Source organism: Camelus dromedarius, chromosome 8 (assembly GCF_036321535.1).
Source record: "Camelus dromedarius isolate mCamDro1 chromosome 8, mCamDro1.pat, whole genome shotgun sequence".
Classification (NCBI taxonomy): Eukaryota; Metazoa; Chordata; class Mammalia; order Artiodactyla; family Camelidae; genus Camelus; species Camelus dromedarius.
Window position 1 is genome coordinate 34,063,507 of NC_087443.1, and position 22,669 is coordinate 34,086,175.

Consider the following 22,669-nt stretch of genomic DNA (forward strand, 5'->3'; position numbering starts at 1 on the left):
AGGGACCACCAGGCAGAGGGCTCCCCTGCCAGCACAAGCCCTGATTTCTACAAAGGAGACTTCTCCTAAAGAAGACTGCCCCCTTCCTTGGGCCAGTGGATCTCAGAAATGGTAGAGCCACATTCAGTCAAAAAAGACACAGAAAGTAAGAAAATTTATGTAAGGCTGAGGGAGGCTGTCTCTATCTCTCCTTTGGAATAAGCAGAGCTCATCCAAGCTTACAATGAGGATGGGAGGAGGCATATTTTTCTCCAGAAACAGGCTTGGTGAGACCAAGGGGCTTAAGAGCAATACACCCACCACCCAGCCTCCCCAATCCATCCCAGCATTGGAAGAAATGAAGGTCTGAAAACTGGGCATCAGCAGGCATGCCTATCACCGAGTATCAGAGTGGCCCAAAGGTTCCTATGCCCTGAAAGCTGAAAGATGGAGGGGAAGAAGATAGCTTCCTAAACCCCTCAGTGCCTGTCTTTCCTCAGGACCATCACTGCCCCTAGGCCCTCAACTGTTGGTGAAAGACCCATTAGCTAGAAATTCAGATCCAGAAACAGAATGTGGGCATTGAGGGAGGGGAGTTGCACTTTGGGTTTCTTCCACTCACAGCCTAAGGCCCATTGCTATCCAAAACATCCAAATTTTGCAAAACTTGAAAAGAAAATTACGAAGTATTTCTTCCACAGCTTTTCCCCTTTAATAGAGGGGATTACCAAGGCCCAGGTGAAATAATTCACTCAGGGTGGCACAGTGATAGTGGCAGAGCCAGGTCCCTACTCCCCACTGAATGCTATTCTCATCATGCTCTATTAGCGCCACCAGTAGAGGGGATAAGCAGCCTGGCGAAGTGTGCCAAGTGGCCTTCTCCAGCCCTAGTGCGCCTCAGGTGGATGCCCACTCATGGGAATCTCGGGAGGACAGAGGCGTCTTCACTACCCAGGAGTTTAAAAGCCCAGAGGTCAAGCGAAGGCCCAGAGATCAGGTAGTGCCCAACCCGCACCTGCAGAGCTTCTGGCTCTCTCAATTCTCCCAGGGACCCCTTTCCCGCAGCCTTTCCGTCTGCGCTCTGAGTCCACATCCTTGCGCCCTCCTGGACCCCAGCGCCGCGCCGCGCACTGCGCCACGGCGGCAAAGGGCAAGCGCAAAATTGGAAGTGCCTGGAGATGGCCTCACGGCCTCCTGGCGGTTTCCGTTTCTTCCTTTCTGGGGAGGGAAAATCACACAGCGCTGTTTGTTTCCCCAGCCCCGGCGGGCGCGGACCGGGCATATGGACAGGTCACGCTCAGCATCTGTGTCATCGGTCGCGTTTTCTGTGTTTGGCTGTGTGTGTGTGTGTGTGTGTGTGTGTGTGTGTGTGTGTGTGTTTGTGTGTGTGTGTGTTTGAGGCCGGGGCGCTGGGAACAAATGCGCATCTGTTAAATTTGACAATAAAGTCCTACAGCGAAGCTGCCAAGATTGGGACGGCGGGTGGGGGCGGAAGGCAGAGAGGGTGGGGGAGAGCTGGAGTCTCAAAAGGCGACTCTAAAGCGCCTGGCCCAGGTATTATGTCAGGAGAAGGTGAGGAGAGCAGCTGCTCCTTCTCGCGGGGTGTGTATGGGAGCGAGGGTGCATGTGTCCCTGTGAAGAGTACACACCGATCTGCTCAACATATGTCGCCACAAATCACAGTATCTCTCCCTCCTCCCACCCCCACTCCCTCCTGACCCAGGGCAGAGCAGAGAGAAGCGCTGAGAAGAGGCGCCGCTTCAACAGGTGTCTTGGTGCGCAATGCACCTTTTCACGCATTCACTGTCTCCGCCGGCGGCGAGATAATGTAGACACTTTGTTTCCAGGAGCTGCGTGCGAGCTATGGACTCTCGGGGGGGGGGGGGCGAGGCGGCCCTGGGCAGGGAGGGGGATCTGCAAATAAAGACCTCGGATGCTCCTGGGGTCCCGGGCCCTCTCTTCCTTTTGTTAGAGGACTCCCTGGACCGCAGCTCCTTCGTGCGCCCTGGGGGGTGGCATATGGCGCCCTCTCACCTACCCAAGAAAAAGAACTAGCTACCCATTCAAGAGCGCACGAGGTCCCTGAGCCGGGGAGGGGGAGTCTCTGAGGGGATGGCTTCTCTCCCAAAGCGAATGAGGAGCCTGCCTTATCTCTCTCCCCACCCCACCTCCGCCAAACCCTCAGCTGGCGCAGCAGCAGTTGGGTGGGGAGCAGCGCGCAGGGCAGCACCAGCCTGCGGAAGCGCCCCAGCTCCCGGCAGATGAAATATGGGGCTGGTGAGCCCCTGGAGACCATATGCTTTCAATAAAAGAAGACAAATAGGACTGAGATAGGCCTTGCAGCCAACCTGTTATAAATGGGTGGCAACTGGGCCAATGTACACGGGAGAAATCCCGGGGGGAGGCCTGCTCCGTGCCAAATCCATGTGTCAGCTTCTAGGACAGGTGTGCCCAGGGGCCAGGGGCCAGGTCTCCCCACTCTGGGTTTATCACGGCAAAGGTAATATTGTGCTAACTATGAGTAAACAGTCATTGTGAAAACGAAGGAGAGTTTATCAGAGGCGAACTAGTTGGGGGGTGGCTTAACAATAAAGTTGCCCGCCTTGGGAGCAGGTGATGGCTGGCTGTGGGACTCCCGTGGTAGATGTTTTCCAAAGCACTCCACTTTACAATCTCTTGTAATTATTTATTAAGCGAAATCTATTTATTATTATTTTAGCAAACACTGGAGACAGGTGGGGCTTTCTTTTCGTCGTCTCCTTTTGTTTGAAGGGCTGTTTGAAGTGGCCAGTCTCGGCCCGGGCAGCTCGCTCGCCAGATTTTTGTCTTCCCCTCTTTCAGCTCCGAGACGAAGGCGAGAGAAAGAAGCCCCCTCCACTGGCAAGCTATTAGCTATTCAGCTTCCTGTGGCCACCCTCCCCCAGCTTATTTCTCAAAGAGCCCCCAGGCACTGCTAAGAATCCCCCCGCCAACGAGAAGGCAGTAGGGCGGACCGCTGCCTTCCTTCCTTTCCAATCTACCCGCGGTCTTCAGACGTCAGGCTATCGCCTCTCTCCTGGGGCCCCTCAGCCTCTAGGCAAGCCTAGGTCTCCGGAGAGTCGAGGGTTGCGGGGTTCCCAGAGGCCTTACAGGCAGCGACGGGCCGGGGGCTTCAGGAACAGGCTCTGCTCCAGGCTGGAAGAGCCGCTTCACAAATAACCGCCAGTGCGCACTGAGTTATCACAGCCTGCGCCTCCGCCTCCAAAAGCACAGGAGTTAACTTTGGAGAGGGGGTCTGTGCGTCCTCTGCAGCGGAAAGGGGGTACGTGTATCCTTGACCTCTAACCCTCAAGGACTCCTCCACCTCCGGCCCCGCCCTTCTGACCAGAAGAAGGGCTGCAGAGTGTTCTTGAGTGCCCCAAGGAGACCGCTGCCCCGGCCGCTGCGCGCTCCTCGCCCTAACTGTGTTTTGCGCAAAGCGGGACTGTTGGCGGCCTGCAAGCCCTGGAGAACCCTGAGCCGGAGGAGCGCTGGGGAAGCTGGATAAGAATTCTAAGCTGGTGCCAGAATTCTCTCCCAGTCAAGAAGGTCCCCAAATATCCCCAGAATCTTCCCTGGTGCAGGAAGCTTGCCCTGCAGCTTTCCTCTGTACCCATGAGCCACTTGACCCAGGTTGAGCCAAGATGAGTCCCGCCTTCGTTTCTCATCTGAGGGCCGCTGAGGGATGAAGGTCCTGGTTGTGGGGATCAGTACGGGTTCTTTGATCCCTTATGGTCAGGGTTCCCTCCACGAAGCCAGGCTGGGCCCTGTAGCCCTTAGGGAAGCATCAGTTCCTGATGTGCAGGATGGAAATCATGCAAGGCAAGGGGATGGAGTGGAAAGCAGAGAGATAAAGCGTAAGTGGACATTGGCTCCTCTTGACACTGGGAGATGGGGTCACTATCCTTTTTCTACTCTGACCCTGTCATTCCTCACAGACCCAGGACTTCTATTTTCTATGTTTTGGGATGTCTGGTTTTTGCCTTGACAAAATATTTTCCCCCCATCAAAGAGAGGCAACAGGTGCAAGGGAGAATCTAATACTAGGATTAATACTGAGTTCCATGTGGTTCTGCTACAACTTGCTGTGTGACCTTGGATGAGTCACTTTCCCTTTCTGGGCTTCGACTTTTCTATCTGTTAAATGGACCTAAAGTTTTCATTCTTATGACTAGAAGACAAGTTCAGAGCAAGCTGTGACCTAAGGGAGGAGCAACAGCAAAACTTGGAACTCAGGAGTCTTGGCCGGTCCTTTTGTTGATCCTGAACCTGACCTCTAGCTTCAGTCCCCAGGCATCAAGGGAGGAAGCCTCTGCCAACAGCATACTAGCTGAGACGCTGAGCACAGCACCTCTATCTCCATGCATTCCTAGAGCCACCTCTCCCTGGCTCCCAAGCATATTCACCCTCTCTCTGCCTTAGAGGTAATTTCACCCTCCAAGCAGACTGGGCAAGTGTCAAGAGGGTGTCACTAGGGCAGATACACAGACTTACCTATTCCCCTCACCCCATCCCCTCAGTTTCCCTGCCGGGTTCTGCCCCCAACTCCTGCCAGCTTCCAGGGGCTCAGGGTATATGGACCTGCTAGAAAGTGAAGCCTCTGCCACCTACAGAGACTTAATCCACCCCACCCCCAGGTCTTCCCAGCCTTGGCTTTCTCCTGGGGTGTGTCGCAGTCAAGGGAGAGGAGCAGAAGCTGTGATCCTCCTCACCCTGAGTGACTGGAAGCAGAAGACCACAGGGTGTCTGAAACAGGGACAAAAGGGAGGGATGGGGACAAAAGGGAGGGGTGGGGGAAGAAAGGAGGGGTGATGTGTTCAGACTCATTTTGGAAAGATTTCAAGATAGTGCCAACCAGGGACTTGTGGAATCCCTGTGCTCACCGCCTGACCTCTGCCTAGATCACAGCAGGGGGCTGGACCACAAAGCGGCCGGCAGCCCCTACCCTCCTATGTTTGGACAGGAGGACTAAGGGCAGAAAGAGTTGATCTGCTTCTTGCAGTGCCAGCACTCCACTGGCATTGAGAAGATAAAAGGGCTCACTGTGAACTCCCCGCCCTTTCCTAACCCCTTCTCACCTAAGCTCTTCCCTAGCAGGCCCTGGCAGATTTGTAGGATACTATCCACAATTGGTAGTGGTGGAATGCCCCCTGGAGGTCCCACAATAGCCACCCTCCGCCTCTGGGGCACTACTGAAATGTCTTAGGTTTGGGATGGGGGATGAGGGGTGAGGTTCTAAGCATCTACGTCTGAGGAGTGTTGGATGTCATCTCAAGGCACCGTGGTGAGGGGCTCCTCATCCCCAGGAAAGGTCTCTAAGTGGCAGGAACATAAGCAGGATCTCTCTCTCTGGTTGCCCCGTCCCCCTTCCCAAAATGGAGAGGGTCAGTGAAATGTCACCCTCTATTTTTCCTAATCTGACCCACAGTGCAGGAGAGCAGAATGGCACTGGGAATTTTACACGCTTCTCCAAGCTGGTAGTCAGGACACCTGGCTCCTTGTCCTTTCAGAGTGATTTGGGGCAAGCTGTCTCCTTTCTGAGTCTCAATTTCCCCATGTGTAATCACACGGGTATTGACATACCCTACACATTTCCCAAAGCCCCCTTCAGGGTATCAAGAAGGGGTCTGTTTAGATATCAAGGAAAGACAGAATAAGAGCAAAACAGTCTAGGGGGCCGCCAGACGCGAGCCAGACGAGGCTCTTCTCACTGGGCGAGGCTCTTTGAGGAACCGAGAGTTGCTGGGACAGAGCCCGTGGGGAGAAAGCAAACAGAGCGGCGTACCCCTCCACCCCCACCCCCCCGACCTCGGCCCCAGCCCTTTGTCCGGAATCCAGCTGTGCCCCTCGGGGGAGGAGCGGGCTCGCGTGGCGCGGGCCCCCTGGCCCGGGCGCTGATTGGATGGCGGCGCGGGCAGCAGCCGGGCAGGCACGCTCCTGGCCCAGGAGCAGCAGATAAAGCGTGCCAAGGGGCACACGACTTGCGCCTCAGGAAATCCGCATGGTCTCGCAGCCGCGCTGAAGCTCGGGACCCCCTTTACACTTTTCTTCTCTGGGGCTGGGGAAACTTTCAAGAAGGGGCGCCTGCATCTCAGCTGAATTTGCAGAGGAAAAGGCCAGCTCAGCTCACCGCTGCTCTCACTGCCCACCGCTCTCTAACCCTTTGCGCCATAGAACAAGGTAAAGGCCACAGAGCGATGGGCCAAGGGAAAAGGGGGTCCTCTGGTCCGGCGGGAGCGGGGAGTGATGGCTTTTTCTCGATTTTTCCCCCAGCCGGCCCGAGATTGGGAACTGCGTGATCGACCCACGTTTACCCTTACCTTTTGCCCCGCCGCAGGATGGCGCCCCATCCCTCTGGTGCACCAGCTGTCCAAGTGACCCATGAGACAAAGCAGACTTTCCAGGGCGCCTCAGACGACAAAGTGACCTGCGTCGCATCCGCTCCGCCCAGCCCCAGTCGCGTGCTGGGGAACTGTGCCGAGGCAGAAGCGGGCGGCTGCCGAGGCGCCTCGAGGAAGCTTCGCGCGCGGCGAGGAGGACGCAGCCGGCCCAAAAGTGAGTTGGCTCTGAGCAAGCAGAGACGGAACCGGCGCAAGAAAGCCAACGACCGTGAGCGCAATCGGATGCACAACCTCAACTCCGCGCTGGACGCGCTGCGCGGCGTCCTGCCCACCTTCCCCGACGACGCGAAGCTCACCAAGATCGAGACGCTGCGCTTCGCCCACAATTACATCTGGGCGCTGACACAGACGCTGCGCATAGCGGACCACAGCCTTTACGGGCTGGAGCCACTTGTGCCGCCCTGCGAGGAGCTGGGCAGCCCAGACGGCAGCTCCCTGGGAGACTGGGGCTCCCTCTATTCCCCTGTCTCCCAGGCGGGCAGCCTGAGCCCTGCCGCCTCGCTGGAGGAGGGCCCTGGGCTGCAGGCGCCTGCTTCCCCTGTCTGCCTGCGCCCTGGCGCCCTGGCTTTTTCAGACTTTCTATGAAGGGGCCTGTCTGCCGGTGGGAGAAAGGGAGAGGGCGGAGGCCTTCGGAGATGTGGGGCAGCGGCGGTGGGGGCGGCCCTTGGGCATACTTGCTCCTCCTGCTTCTGGCTCGCCCAGGCCCAGAGAGGGTGGCAGGCCGGGTTCTATCCCTACCCTCCTCCTTTTTTTTTTTTTTTTTTTTTTTGGTACCGCGCCAGCTGCAACCCTCTGCCGCTGCCCCCGCGAGTGGGCATTGCAGGCTATTTGCATTTTAGGCCCCCTCCCTGCGGCCACCCTAAAATCTTCTGCAAAGAAGACTAGAATGGTAGCACTACATAGCAGGGGACACTCGCCGTCTCAGCCACCCTACCCTCACTGAAGTCTGCCTGCCTGTCTCTTACCACTCTACCCTCAAATGTGACTTAATCCAATATTTGGTCTCTCGACGTTGGTTCCTGTTGGGCAGTGTCTTCTTCAAAGACGTCGCTGACCTCTTCTAGTCCCTATCAAGTCTGGGGTTTCCGCCTCTCTACTCTGCCTTAATCCACGAAGGTGATCCTTTGCCTTCTCCTTGTGCACTTTCCTGAGCCATCGCCCTCCCAGGGGCAGGAGATGAGGCTGTGAATGGCGAAAGTGGAAAGCGCCTGACAGACTCTGGCAGCTTCCCCCAACACCCACCCACCCGAGACCTGAAGCACCCTTGTCTTTGAAAAAAAATCAGTTTGTAAATTATGTGATATCTTTTGAAATGAATTTTTGTCCAGTAAATTATATGGCCCCTCCCCTGATTTACACACTTGTATTTATTGATGAGATTTCATAGCGGGAAAAGTCTATATTCTGTACATAAGATTATTTAGGGACTGGTTAATGAGATTTTGAGCCAATAAAAAAGGATTCTTAAGAAGCCTGAGCAAGGTAACTTGATTGTGCAGAGAGGGCAGCAGCCTCTGTGACTGGGGTTGGGAAGGGTAGGGGGGCTCTGTCCAAGGAGAGGGATGAGACCCTTTCCGTGGGTCTTGGGTCCTTCCTGAGGCCTGGTCTGAGAGACTGTGGTGCTAGGCTGGAGGCCGGGCAGGTGGCATTCTCAGGTTGATCTGAGGATTCTCAGGTTGACTTGAGTCAGCTATACACACTTAGAAAATAAGAGTTGGAAGGCTCTTAAAAACCACTGCCCAGTCCCCTTGTTTTATTTATGGGACAACAACTTATCTTATTCCAAACAGTGGTTTAGGAGAAAGACAAGCCTCCAACTAGGGCAACTCATTGGTGCCACTGGCCCTTTTCCCAGTGCCACTAGCCTGGATTTAGAATGACTTGCATTCAGGGAAGAGAGAGTAATAACACTACAGCAGGGCTGGAGCCCTTGGAAACACCACCAGCAGGCTGTGCATCACAGGAATTTTCCCAAAGTGCTTAGAGCCCAAGCACATCTTCTGAGCTCATTTTGCTGGTGCTGTGGCTATGGTGTCATCATTTGTGGGGCTGAGAGGTATGGAGCAGAGAAGGTAGAGGGTCCAGCTGCAATCTCTGACACCTCCTGGACACTCGGCAGCCTTGATTGAAAAACTTATCAAGAAACTATTCAAGGTTTCCAGCCATGTGTTCGCTATCACTCCCAAAGTAGACTGATGTGCAGTGATATTGAAACTTGTCCCCATGGCACTGCTGGAGCACCCCTAAGTGGCTTCAGAGACCCCGAGGACCTCAAGGAAGCAGGTCTGACCTCTAAGAACTTGGAGTCTACTTGACTCTCTGAAACAGGAAAATGGAAGGTGGGCACCCTACCTTACAAGTTGAACCCCAGAAGCCTCCTTGGATTAGCCCCAGGGCACCCAGGGAAGCAGCAGTCCAACCCCAGTGGGGTGTGGCAGGGTCAGGGGCTGGGAGTAGGTGGATATATCGATTTCCAGTGTGTTAGAACACAAAGGTGGCCACTTTGCAGGGGTTAACACGTCTTGCATCTGTCTCTTATGCCCTCCCTGCTTCAAATTGAACTTTTCCTCTCTCCTTTATTCCCAAAGTCCCTAATGGTAGCTGGGAGGAGATATGTCTTAGTTATCAGGGGCCAGATTTGGGGGCAGTTAGGAGGACGCTGCAAACAAACGAATGAACAAAGGTGTTGTTTCATTTCACAGCTTTAATCTAGAAGGAGGAGATTAATGGGTTATTGGTGACTTTTGCAGCAGCCAATTTTCCATCTGGGGCACCGCCCGGGCAGGTGTCAGCAGCTCCAAGTTGCACAGACCAAGCCACAGCCTGCTACTTACTGGGGATTAGGGGGAGGGGTGGACAGCCATAAAAATCAGGCAGGCCCATCTCTGTCCTCCAGAGACAATATCAAGTATGTAGACAAAATCATTCAAGGTTAAAAAACACTGGTGCTGAGTGGAAGCAAGAGCCACAGGAGGGATGGTAGGATTGTCACCTGTGGCTGGATTGGGAGGTTTGCCAGAGAAGGTGGTATTTTGGCCCTGGACTAAAAGTGTAGAGAGGAAGTCCTCAGGTAGGAAGATGATTCTTCCTGTGAAAGGCTGTGGGAAGTAGTGTTCAAATAGGCAGAGGACTCCCTTGGTGTGAACAACTTCCTGAAGCTGGAAAAGTGTTGGCCCTGGGTGCCAGGTGGAGGCACCCACTGCCAGTCCCTCTCCTGCTTATAAGGGTGCTCATTAAGGAGCTATTAGTCAACCAACACACAAAGACTGGTCATCTGCCCCACGAATTAAAAAAAAAGCACTGTTTAACCAACTGGAATGCTGTGCCCCCACCTTGGGTCAGGGCAGATCTGACCCCCAGAGCTGTCAGTTCTACTCTTCAAGTCAGGAGGTAGAGGAAGGTTTAGGGCTCCTTGCCCAGGATGAGATCCATCAAGGTGTTTGGAACCACACCGAGGTGATAAATCTCACCCATGTCTCTTTCCCTCATCAAGAAGGGCTAGGAAACATTTCTGTGAGTGGCACATACAACTAGCCTAGCATCACCATCACCACACACACACCCCCACCCCTCCACGGGCATTTTGTCTTCAGTGGCTTTTAAAATCAGTCAAGCTTCTCTGGATCTCTGCTGGAAGCCCACCCTCCTCCCACTATGCCTTCGCTAGAGTGTCTGCGAAGCCTCCTTTGGTCTGAGGTTATCGCCTGTGCCCAAACTCCCCCAAAGTGGGACAGGGTCCCAAGCAGGGTCTGCAGAGACACTCAGATAGAAGGACTCTTCCCCTTCTTCTGCCTTTGTTTGAGCCCTGCCTTCCAGAAAAACAGCACATGAATCTTGCACCACCCCTTCCCACCCGGTCCTCACACACAAGCAGGTAGATTTATGGTGCCCTGCCCCCATCCCACCCCACCCCCGAAGCTGATCGCAACCGCAGACAAAAGCATCCCAGGGCCATTGGAATGCTAATGTCTGGGAGCCGAGCTGCTGGGCTGGCACAAAGGCAGGCGGGGCCAGGGCCACACGCGACCCCACAAGCGCACTCTGCCCCTCCTCTCACCCATAGATCCACTGCCCAGCTGTGTGACCTTGGACAAGTCTCTGAGCCTCAGCTAATTCACATGAGAAGCTGGAGAGAGTCCCTGATACCCTTTCACTGGATTTCTAGGTGCCTAAGGGAAACCCGTGCTAGCAATGGATGGAATTACAGCTCTCCCACCTTTTCTACTGGAAGCAGTAGAAAAGAGACTTCAGACCCAGGGGAACAGTGCAGGGGGGAGGAACACATTTGGCTGAGAATGTGGTGCAGAATAAGCACTGAGTATATTATAATTACATTTCTACATATATGTAATTAATACTCTCTGTTGCATTTCTTTTCCCCCTCCTCTTTTTAAATGCCTGCAGATAGTGCTCAAGAAGGAGTGGGGGATGGGCGTGGGGGACAGTCACTAACCTTACCTGACTCCTCCACCTTCAAAGGGCCAAGAGCACAGACAGTGACAGACTTGAGGCTGGACACCTCTTCTATCAGGCCCCCTCCTACAGCCAGTGAGGTGGGCAAGGCCAGATAGTCACACCATGGAAACAGAGACCCAAAGTCTTGGAAGTAGGTGACTTGCCCAAGGCCCTCAATCACTCGGTGAGTTACTGGAGCAAGCTAAAACTCTGACCCTGGCTCTAGGCTAGTAATTTAGCGCTCTCTCCTCTGTGCTGACTCAGTCTCCAGTTGTCTATGCTCTGGTTCGAGCTGGGTCCTCTGGGTCTTGTAAGGCCAAGAGGTGACCCTGTGCTTTGGCCGCCCCCCACCCCCAGGCCCTTAGGGAGATTCCAGGCTGTTGTGTGACCTCCTCTGCTTCTGGGATCCGAGGGCCAAGGCGGTGGGAGAGAACGCCTGCCGCGCTAAGTAGGTCGGGCACCGAGGTCCTGAAAAGCAGCGGCGCGCCCCTGACCATGGTGCTGAAATAACTGCTTTGGTTCAGAGTGAGAGACGCTTCTTGGAAATTGGCGTTCTCAGTAAAGAAATCACCTATCAACCTCCTTTGCCCACGTTTCCAGGCTGGAGTCCCTGGGGAGCTCCCTGTGGATATGTAGACCCAGAAGACTGTCGGTTTCCTTGATGTGGTGGGGAAAGCATAGACTCTGTTGCTACCAACTGACTGTGTGACTCAGAAAGGCCCTTTTCTCAGCTAGGCCAAAAAACTCTCTCTTATAACTGATGGAGTTAGAACTGAGTGACCAGCTTCAGAATTTCTGACAGCATCTGAGAAAGTGGAATTGCATTGGAAGTTTAGAATGCAGCAGCCCTAAACTTGGAAAACTGGTTTGGAACTTTGCCCTCAACAGGGGTCTCATTCTTTGGGTTAAAATGAAGTTTTAGTTATTTCAAGAACAAAGGCAAAAAGAAGTCTTCCAAATGCATACACAAATGGCAGAGTGGTTAAAAACAGTTGCTTTAGAATCACAGAGGCATTAGTTCAAAACCTGGTACTGCCACTAACTTATGGTTTTCAATTATACTCCTTTGCCTCCCTCCGGCCCATATTCCTCACCTGTGGAGCTGGGACAATAAGTCATAGCTACTTAACTGGGTTGATTAAACATGCTTGCTTTTAGTGCACACTAACTACCATAAATGATAATAATAATAATTATTATTTTATTATTATTATTATTAACATCTTCATTTGTGTCAAATTCTTCTCATTCTCCCAGGCTTTTGTTTTTGGGGAGGGGGCACTTTTGGATGAATTTGAATTTCCTCTGCACCCCTGTGCAGTGCAAGTTGGCACCTAAGCCGAGGGCTACCCACTCCTTCCTAGTGACCCTCCCCAGTTGTGATCTATCCTTCCAGAGCTCCAAGATTACATATCCAGATGTCACTTGAGCCCCCCAAATGAGACATGTCCAAAATGGAATTACTCTCTCCTAACTCCGAACTAATGCTGCCTCTTGTTCCTGGTATAACTAGCATCACTCAGTCATCCACACTAGAAATCTAGGGTTCATCTTGACTCTTCTCTCTTACTAGCCACATCCAATTAACCCTTAAGTCCTGCTGATTTGTCCTTTCCAGTATTTTTTGAACCTAGCCTCACCTTTACCTCCTTATGACAACTTCTCTAGTTCAGGCTCTCATCTTTTGCTTGGAGAGACTGCCTAACTGATCTCTCTACCTCTAATCTCAACACTTGTCACTGCACCCTCCATGGTGCAGCCAGAGAAATATGCAAATATAATATTGTCACTCTCCTATTTAAACTCTTCAAGTGTTTTCCAATCATCTCTGGAATAAATTACATAGAGATCCATTACCTGCTTTATTCCCTCCTCAGCACCAAAACAACCTTCTTTGGCTGCCTATGGGTCTATTTTAGAAGATGCCCCACCTGATTAGGTGAGACTGGGTTATCACAAGAGTAACCTACCTCATAGGGTTTTATAAGGATTCAGATGAGATGACAAATATGTCCATAGACTTCATGTGCCTGCCTGCAATCTGAAACAAGCCTCATTATAATATCCACTCCATCTCCATCTCATTCCTACAGAAGACTAGCTAAGAAGGTATGGGCCAGGACTGACTTTCCCACATTAACCAGTGAGAGGTTATATGACTTGCCCAAGCCCATAAGCCTGTTAATTACAGAGATGAACTGATGCTCCTTCTATCTTTTAACCCCATCACCAGTGATACTACCTCTGTTTTACTAGTTACTTATTGCTGCATAAGAAACTACAAAAAACAAAACAAAACAAAACAAAAAAACACTTAACTACTTAAAACAACAAACACTTATTTATGTGGATTTTCTGTAGGTAAGGAATCCAGACACAGCTTAGGTAGGGACCCCTGGCACAAAGTGTCCCACAAGGCTGCAGTCAGGGTGTCAGCCAAGGATATAGTCTCACCTGATGGCTTCACTGGGGACAGATCCAACTCCAAGCTCACTTATGTGGCTATTGGCAGAATTTAATTCCTCAAGGGCTATTGGACTGAAGGCCTTAGTTCCTCAGTGGCTTTGGACCATAAGCCTTCCTCAGTTCTTTGCCATGTGGGCATTTCCATAGGGCAGCTCACAACATGGCAAATAGCTTCCTACAGTGCAAGCAAAGAAGAGGTAGGGGGACACCCAAGGTGGAAGCCAGTCTTTTGTAATCTAATCTCAAAAGTGACATCCCATTACCTCTGCCACATTCTATTCACTAGAAAGAAATGACTAAATCCAGCCCACAGCCAAAGTAAGGGGATTACACAAGGCCACATATACCAGGTGGCAGGGATCCTTGACAGTCATCTGAGGCTGCCATCACAGCGGCAGCAGCAGAATCTCTGCTGCCTGCTCTTCAACCCCAGAGACAGACAGACACACATGCTCACATACACACTCACACACATACACCTCCCCAGGACCAAATATATCAGAGCTCAAAAGAAGAAAGCTTAGGTGATCTGACTCCTGGGGCTAAAGCAGATGTCTCCCTGTCCCCTAGTGCTGGGTCTGTTTTCCAGAAGGGCCCAGGAGGGGCACCATTAAGTGAGCATTGGAGCTACCCCAGCTGATCTCTGACATCCACTTACTGTTTTCACAGGCCTCCCCACCCCCACTCCCAGAGGCAGAGATTTAGGACGTCTGGGGCCTGGACACTGTACCCACTGAAGGGAAATTTACTGCCTCTGGAGAACCAGGGCCTGACTTGGGGTCTTGAATGCATCTTTTTCCCCTTTGCCTCTGCTTTATTAGGTTAATCATTGCTTGAATCGGTTGCCATGGTTTGGGCAAACCCATGGTGACTCTATAATGAAGCCTGAAAGACTTGGACCCCATTTATCATCCCCAGTGTTTGGGAGGCCCAGAGCCTCATTTGCCTCCCCCAGGGTCTGAGCACCACCCTTCTGCCTGGGGCCCCTATGCCCCTTTTGAACGAGGAATGAACAGGTGGCGACTTGGAAGAGAAGAGGAGACCCACACAGGTGGAATGAGCACTGCACATTCCCCACCACACACACACACACACACACACACACACACACTCACACACACACTTATATTTTACACTCCAGGAGCCTGGACACAGACAAATCACACAAACAGCTCTGCCAGAGTTTTTCTTTCTGCAAAGTGAGAGGCAAAGAATGATCTTCAGTTAGAAGGGGTCCCTGGCTGTCCTTAGAAATAGGGGGGCTTGTGTCTCTTCAGGTTGAGGTATTCCACACCCCTTATTCCATGGGTACATATTAAGCAGCATTGCAGTCCTGCAATGAATTGGAAACAGATGGGGCAAGGACCAGTGGGAAAACCGAGGCATACAGATGTTCAGCAACATGCTCAAGATCGTCCAGTGGTGCTACAGCCAAGGTAGAACCCAGAACCAGTAAAATTTATCACGAAAAAATTTACAAATAGAAGTGTATAATTAATTCTCATATATTCATCACTGAAGTCCAACAATTATCAACTCAGAGGCAATTATATTTCACTCACATACCTACCCACTTCTTCCAACACTACTTCTGTGGATTATTTTAAATCAAATCTGAGACATCATACATTTTCAATCATAAATCCATCCCCAGTATCATTTTTTGTTTGTTTTTCATTTTTTGTTTTTTGCTCAGCATAAATTGCGTAATAGAGTGTAATAGCTGAGAGCTGCTCTGAAGACAGACACTCTGGATTCAAATTTCAGCTCTGACCCTCCCCAGATGTGTGACCTTGAGCCAGGAACCTAATGTCTCTCAGCCTCTGTTTCCTCAACTATAAAAGGACACAATGATACCTCAGAGGGTAATTGTCAGGATTAAATGAAATTACACAAGACAAGTGCTCAGCATCTGTGCCCAGTGCAGAGTAAATGGAGATTTTTATTGTTTCCATTCTTGCTCCTGCTGTACCATCAGCAATGGCTGTAGTCTGGCAGGAGATCAGCTCTTGGCCTCCAACATGCAGGTCTCTTTATGCTGTCTCCTGGCATAGGGGCAAGTGGCTTGTCACTACTGCTCTCTACCTGGCTCTGGACTCTGAGAACACAGACCTCAGCAGTGAGCTTGGCGTCAGGTGCCGATGGCCCCCAACCTCTGCCACTCACAGCGCTGATTAGCTCTGCACTATGGACCCCCAACTAGCAAGACCAGGCCCCCTTTTCCTCTTCTCTTTGCATCTTTAGGCCTTCTGGACTCTTTGCTGCTGGTCCCATTTGTGAGCAGGTTCCAATATACCTGCCTTACTTAATGTTGCATGTGTGTGTGCACATGCATGTGCCCATGCTTCTGTGTGCATATGTGTGTGTCTCAGTGTGTGCTGTCCCTATGTGTGAACTAGCATATTCTCATGCTTCTGTGTGCTCAGCCTGAGAGAGAGACCCCAGAAGGAGATTAAAACCTACTCTCTAGCATTTAGTTCATGGTTGACTGACAGAGACCAGAGGAAATCAGTCAAACGAAGGCATGAAGGCACAAGCATGGTACTGAGACCTCCTGGAGGAGGTGGGGAGACTAAGGTCTGTCAAACACGTAAGATTGAGAACAGAAGAGAGGGGTGGCAGGGGGCTCTGTGGAAGCCAGGGGTGAGGGAAGGGAGGCAGTCTACATAGGTTCATTGTACAGAGAAGGCCTGAGTCCCAGTAGCTGACCTCTCCAAAAGAAAAGTTATTCCAGGAAAAACACCCACTCCCAGGATCAAAGCTCTGAAAGTTCTCCTGAGCTAAAAGGGCCCCCCAAATTTCCCTTCTTCTGGATGGCAACTAATTTTTATTGAGTGTTCACCATGTTGTAAGCACAGTTCTAGTACTTCTATTACTTAATCTGTGAGATCAGAATTATTATTCCCATTTTATAAAGGATGAAATTGAAGCTGAGAGCAATTAACATGTTACACGTTGCCCAGTGAACGGTGGAGCTAGATTGAACCCAGGCTCTCTTGCCTTAGAGCCAGCAGTCTTAACCACCACTATGCTGCACCACTGCCATGCTTTACTTTTCCTCTTTTTAAGATTTGGTTTTGGACATTTTTGAACATGCATAAAATAGAATAGAATCCTGCATCCTCATGCAGCATCACTCAGCTTATACAACCACTGGGTCATGGCCAGCCTTGTTTCATCTATTCCCCCCACCCCCATGAACCCCAATCCTGCATACACACTTCTGTTTTCATTTGTGTAGAGAATCTTTTAAAACACGTCCCAGATATCTAACATCTCTCTTGTAAAGACTTCAGTGTCCATTTCTAAATAATAGAACATTTTAAAAAACACAACCAAGTCATTTTTTATACTTCATAAAGTGAACAATTCTGAAATATGAACTAATTTCTAGTCATATTCAAATGTTTCCCATCATGTTTTACAAAATGTGCAAACAAAGAACCTCCATCTTAGCATCTCCTCTCTCCCAGCTGAGCAGGTGAGCTGGGCGGCCAATTGGAGACCAGGACCAAGGCCAAGACCAAGACCAGGCCAGCCCTGACTCCATGCCTGAGTGGGACTGGCCTTGGGCAAGTCAGTTCCCTCCTATTCCCATCAGTCTCACCCCAAAGTTTGGTGACCAATCATTCTGGTTTGTCCAGTACTTTCCCAGTTTTAGCACTGCAAGTCCTGTCCCAGGCAAGTCCAGATGGTTGATCATCCTACAAGGAGCTAGAAACCCGGTGTCAACCCCAGTTCTCCCTCCCTCTCCTAGCTCCAGTGTGGTGTCACCCACCGAGAGCAGGGGGAGCCAGCCACTGAATTTCGAGGGCCCTTGAAATAACAAATAATATACCGAAACCTTTGAGGGGCCCAGGCATGCCTGGCTCCAGCAAGAAGAAGGCCCCCCCCCAACCCCCAGCCGCCAGCAGAGAATCAGGACTTTTTCACACCCAGGGGGCCAAATGCAGCAATCTCCTCCCTCCGTCTTTTTCCCCTCTCCAGATCTAATGACAATCCAAAGAGTTCCTGATAGGGTTTTAAAAGATGCTCTTCATTCACTGTCTACCAAGCATGAAAATCTAGCTCGTTTGTCTCCATTCTTTGCCCTGAAGGCCTGGCTGGCCTCAGGCCTGCAGCCTCAAACTTGTCACTCACTTTTCACTTCCTTTTGTTGAATTCCCCTTTATTTCATTCTTCTGTCTCATATGTGCTCCCTCCTCTCCCCCGCCTCTCCCCCGCCTCACTCTATCCCTGTCTTTCCCCTCTGCCCTCCCCCAGCACTCCCAGTTCCTCTGTCCTCACAAAAAAAGCAACAAACCAGTCTGGGAATTTCTTTATAGTCCCCATGTCCCCTGCCCCCACCCCAGCCTCTTCTCATTGCTTTTAAAGAGTGGGAGCAAAAAGCTAGCAGCAATGAAAAAAGGACTCGGGAGCCAGGAACAGAACTCCCTCTTGCCCTGGTTGGAAATAGTCTCAGAAACCCCTGAGTCCTGAACTTTGGCTTCACAGCTGTGGAAACTGAAGACCCAAGAGGGGAAGAGACTGACCCAAGGTCACACGTAGAGTTAGTGGTAGATCAGGATCCAGAGTCGAATATCCCAGCTTTGCAGCCTAGACTCACCATGCAGAATTGAGGCCAGCCCCCAACCCCGTGCCCATGGCACTGGCTTTATGCCCCTTTTATGACTCAGCTGTCTGGCTGAGAGAGGGTCATAGCTTGAAGGCAGGGGCCATGTCCAGTTCACTGCAGTGTCTCTTGAATGCTTAGCACATGATAGGCATTCAGTGGTGATGTTTTTAATAAAATTAAACTGAAAGAACGTAGGGGCCAGGCTGCCCCCTACTCTCTGGACCTCTTACAAGTCAGCTTCTGGGCTGTGGTTTTGTTGCCAGGCCTAGGGTATTCCCTGGGCCCACGGAGTACTCAAGAAAGGGCTGTGTTTTTAGCAGTCAGACCCCTCCCAGCCATTTCTCCTTCTAAGAGGAGAAATTAACAATTAACACTGAGGGAAAGGAGGGGGTGTTCCCACCCTTCTCCAGGGGGAGGATAAATCTGTCGGAATCCTCAGAGCCTCAAGCAGGGAGGGAGGTGGCAATAGGTAGCTCACTGGAGCAACACAAACAGGAGAGAGTGGGAGAGAAGCAGGAGGGGAAAGAGAAGCAGCCAGGTTTCCAGGGGCTCTGGCTCTACCAGTCTGCATGCCAGGCATTGTGTGAGCTGTAGGAAAAGAGGGCCTCAGCAGAAGGGGCAAGTCAGACTCACAAGCACACCCCCCAGTGGAGCGAGGCTTCTCCTCTGTGATCTGGCCACACCTCCTCCTTGTGGTTCCACTCCTGCTAACAGCATCACCAGTCACCCACCTCCTAAGTTAGAAACCCCGGTGCCAGCCTCACCCCAGCCCTGTGGATTCTGCCTCTGCAATGTCTGTGGACCTGCCCTAGCTCTCCGTCAGCTCTTGACTGTACTGTTGCCACAGCCACACAGAGGTCCCTGCCTGGAGCCTTTCTGTCCCCTCTCTCTCTGGTCTAGCCCACATGCCAGAGCCTAATCTCACTGCAGCTCCTGCAGCTCTTCCGCACAGAGCTTTCCATGGAGGCAAGAGAGCTGCTTACCTCTTTGTTGCGATGGTCAAGAGCAGGCTTAGGAGTCAGGCTCCCTGGGTTTGGATGATACATCTGCCACTTACAGCCTGGTGACCTTAGGCAATCTCTTTAAGCCTCAATGTCATTTGTGAAATAGGAATACTTACAGTACATCTTTCACAGGACAGTTATAAAGATTAAATATAGGATCTACAATATAATACAATATATAATAAGTACCCACTCTATACAATATAATAATATATAAAAGTAGGAGACTGCATGAGACCCTCAGTGAAGGTTAGCTGTGGCTATTGTCATGATTATTATCTTTCTGAATTTAAAAAATTTTTTATCATGTCCATATATTTAATTATTTTAAAAAACTGAGTCATCCTTTTTTGTTGACATTATCAAATGTCTTAAAATAGTCAAACCTGTTGGCTCAGTAGTTCCTCCTACAGAAATTGCATAAAAATGTGGCAGTAAAGGTATTTATAACACCATCTTTTATAATGTAAAAAATTAGATACAAAGGAGATGTTCAACCATAGAGGACAAATTATATTCTTATATATTAAGTTATATTTTAAATTACATATTATATATTAATATTAGATTATTATATATTAGCTTATTAGAAATGTATATTAAAAATTAGATACAAAGGAAATGTTCAACCATAGAGAACAGATTATTATAGATTACTATAGATATATAGATTATTATATATATTCTACTTTATAGTAGATTATTATATATATTCAATGGGGTTACTATGCCCCATTGCAAATTACGTTGTAAAGTAATGTTTGTTAAATGGGGAAATGTTCACAATATATCGCCAAGTGGGAAATACAAACTGGAGTTTAAGCAAGATGGCAAGTGAGGCAACTTGTAAACTACTCCATTACAAAATATTTAGAAATTCTGGATGAAAGATAACAAACATTCTTCCTAAAAGTATAATACGAAACTATTTACACAAAAGATATGTGCATGAATATGCCTGGGGTAAAATCTGGAAAGATATCTACCAATTTATTGACCAGATAATGTGGTTGCAGGATTTTCTTTCATTTTTAAATAGAACTGAGCTCTATTATTTTCTAATCAGAGGGAAATGTTATTATTTAAAAGCTTTAATTAATGAATACAGTGGTACTTCGATTTTTTAAAAATGCCTTTGGCAGGATAGCAATAGTGGAATTTTTGACAAAAAACGTTTGAGGCCAAAGCTTTGCAAGGCGGGCAGGGATCAGAAGGGCTTGGTACAGGTGCTCCGGGGCTTCAAAGTTGGTGAACATGGAGCAGAAGAGGGTTTGAACTCCTACCTCTCAACTCAAAAGCTAATGATCCTTCCTCTTCCCTCTCCAGTTTCCCACTGAACCACATGGGGTTTGAGGAAGGGATATAAAGGAAACTGAACCAGTCCATTTCATTGGGATTGGTTGGGTTCCTCCCTGTGCCCTGATCTACAGTGGGCACTCTGGGAGTTCCAGGTAGATCCAGGGCTCAAACACCTGGTCTACTCAGGAAGTGAGCTTTTCTATATAAAAACATTTACTAGGAACTGTGGCTCATTTGATTAAATATTAGAGTGGTACTTTTTAAATTTTTGAAACCATTTTAGATAAGGATCCCTCTGTGGTGGGTTGAATAGTGTTTCCCTTACTCCTGCCTCAAAAGATATGTCCATCAAGAAGCTGTAAATGTGACCTTATTTGGAAAAAAGGGTCTTTGTAGATGTAATTAAGTTATGAATCTGAATATGACATCATCTTGCATTAGGTGGGCTCTAAATCTAGTGACAAGTCCTTGTAAGAGAAGAGGAAATGGGTACTGAGACACGGAGGGAAAGGCTATATGAAGACAGAGGCAGAGACTGGAATGATGTGACTCCAAGCCAAGAAACACCAGGAGCTACCAGAAGCTGGAAGAGGCAAGGAAGGATTCTCTCCTGGAGCCTTCAGAGGGAGCAGGGTCCTGCCAACATCTTGATTTCAGACTTCTGACATCCAGAAGTGTGAGAGAATAAATTTATGTTGCTTTAAGGTAGTCAGTTTGTGATAATTTGTTACGGCAGCCTCAGGAAACTGTATACTTTTAAAAAAATATTGCATCTTTCCTGACCTCCTTCCACAAAGCACATGCCAAATATCAAGTGTATGGCAAATAGTAAAAGCTCAGCAAACATTAGCTTCCACGCCCGCCTGCCTTGATGATTAGGGAGCCACCACAAGTGTCAGTTGTGGGCCAGTTCCTCACAGTCCTGGAGCTCCTGAGATGTGCCCATGCCTCTGTCCCATGGCCATAGATTGCTGTCGGGACAGAGCTCTTCTCTCTACTGTCCCATCCCCAGCTACCTTACTCTGCCTGGGTCTGGAAGCTGGTCTCCTATTTCCTAGTTTGCTGCTCCTGTCACCCATGGCCTGCGGAGCCAGGTAGCCAAGCTCAGTGGGATTGCGTGCAAAGGAAGAATAAGTGGAATCTAAGTGAGGAGACTTTTGAATATGTGAGCTTTGACTCTTGGACTTGGTACCATGAGGATGATGCTAGAGGACATGGGAAGGAGGGAGCCCTCAGCTAGCGGGGTGGGGGCAAAGACCCCATGCTACCAGCTGTGGGCTCTCACAAGCCCTGACATCACAGCAGCAGTTGGTGCAGCACCCAGACGCATCAGAGGAGAGTTGCTAGAATGACTGAGGTGCCCTAAGCTGGGTTGGGGGAGGAGTCCCCTGAGGTTGCCCGGAGGAGGTGCAGCTATGAAGAAGGGAAGAACTTCAGGACAAAGAGGCAAAGACAGACAGTGAAATGAGCATGGGGTTTGAGCACAAACACCTGGTTCAAATATCAGCTCAGTCACTCTTAACAACTGGTGGACATCCTGCCGTGTATATATGGGAAAAATTATACTCTGCTTTTGTCACACTATGCTTATTTCACTTAATATATTATAAGTATCTTTCAAACTCAGTAAACTATAGATCTACCCTGTCATTTGAATTGCTATGTTAATTGCTTCCATTTTTGCATCTGTCAAAACACTAATATCTGACTTGCTATGTCCTTGGGCTTAGGGGAGGTTTAAGTGGGAAAACTTGTGGTACTGCAGATGTGCACTGGGGGAGGAGTCTGTGTGTAGTTCATGGACATTTGCATATTGGACTCTAGTAGCCATCCTGCCTAGGGGACTGCCGCTCCAAAGAACAGCACGGGCCAGGGGAGGTGGAGCAATGGTGGCAGGACAGAATGGCCTTCCTGCAACTCCCCATCCATCAGCGCTGACACACTTGGCCCCCATGAGGGCTCCGGGCTCAGCTGCTGAGCAACGGCAGGTATGGAGCAGGAGCCCCTCCCTAGGCCCTTGGCACCCTCCTCTTAGGTCAACATACAGAGTGGGCTCTGTCGACTGGGTTGGGACGGGGAAGATTAATGGAGCAGGTGCAGGCTGGGGCAGGACAATCACCTGGCTACAAGGTCCCCCCTGGAGACTGAGTACCCCAACCAGTGCAAGAACCAAACCTGATGTCATTCAGCCTGGCTTGGACTTGACCAGAGGTGAGCTGGAGCCAGCTACACTGTCCCTGCTGCCCACCCCTTCCCCAGTCCCACCTGGCCTCACCTGGCTTCATTTAGTCTCTAATGAGGGGAGTCTACAGAGAGGCCCCTGGAGCCCAACATGTGACACTCAGCTTTAAAATAAATGTTTTTCCTGTTTCTTCAATCTCCCAAGTAACCCACTGCAGAACAGTGTAGATTAGGAAAATATTATAAATCAC

General features: G+C 50.1%; 2 protein-coding genes across 5 annotated transcripts in view; one reads left to right on the forward strand and one right to left on the reverse strand.

Moving 5' to 3' along the window:
* Positions 1-22,669, reverse strand: part of FAM241B (family with sequence similarity 241 member B) — a 230,744-nt gene that overhangs the window by 193,182 nt on the left and 14,893 nt on the right. The gene's annotated exons all lie outside the window — the stretch shown is intronic.
* NEUROG3 (neurogenin 3) lies at positions 6,304-7,078 on the forward strand. Its single transcript, XM_010992787.3, has one exon. The coding sequence runs from the start codon at positions 6,336-6,338 to the stop codon at positions 6,981-6,983; it is 648 nt and encodes a 215-aa protein (XP_010991089.1). The 5' UTR covers positions 6,304-6,335; the 3' UTR covers positions 6,984-7,078.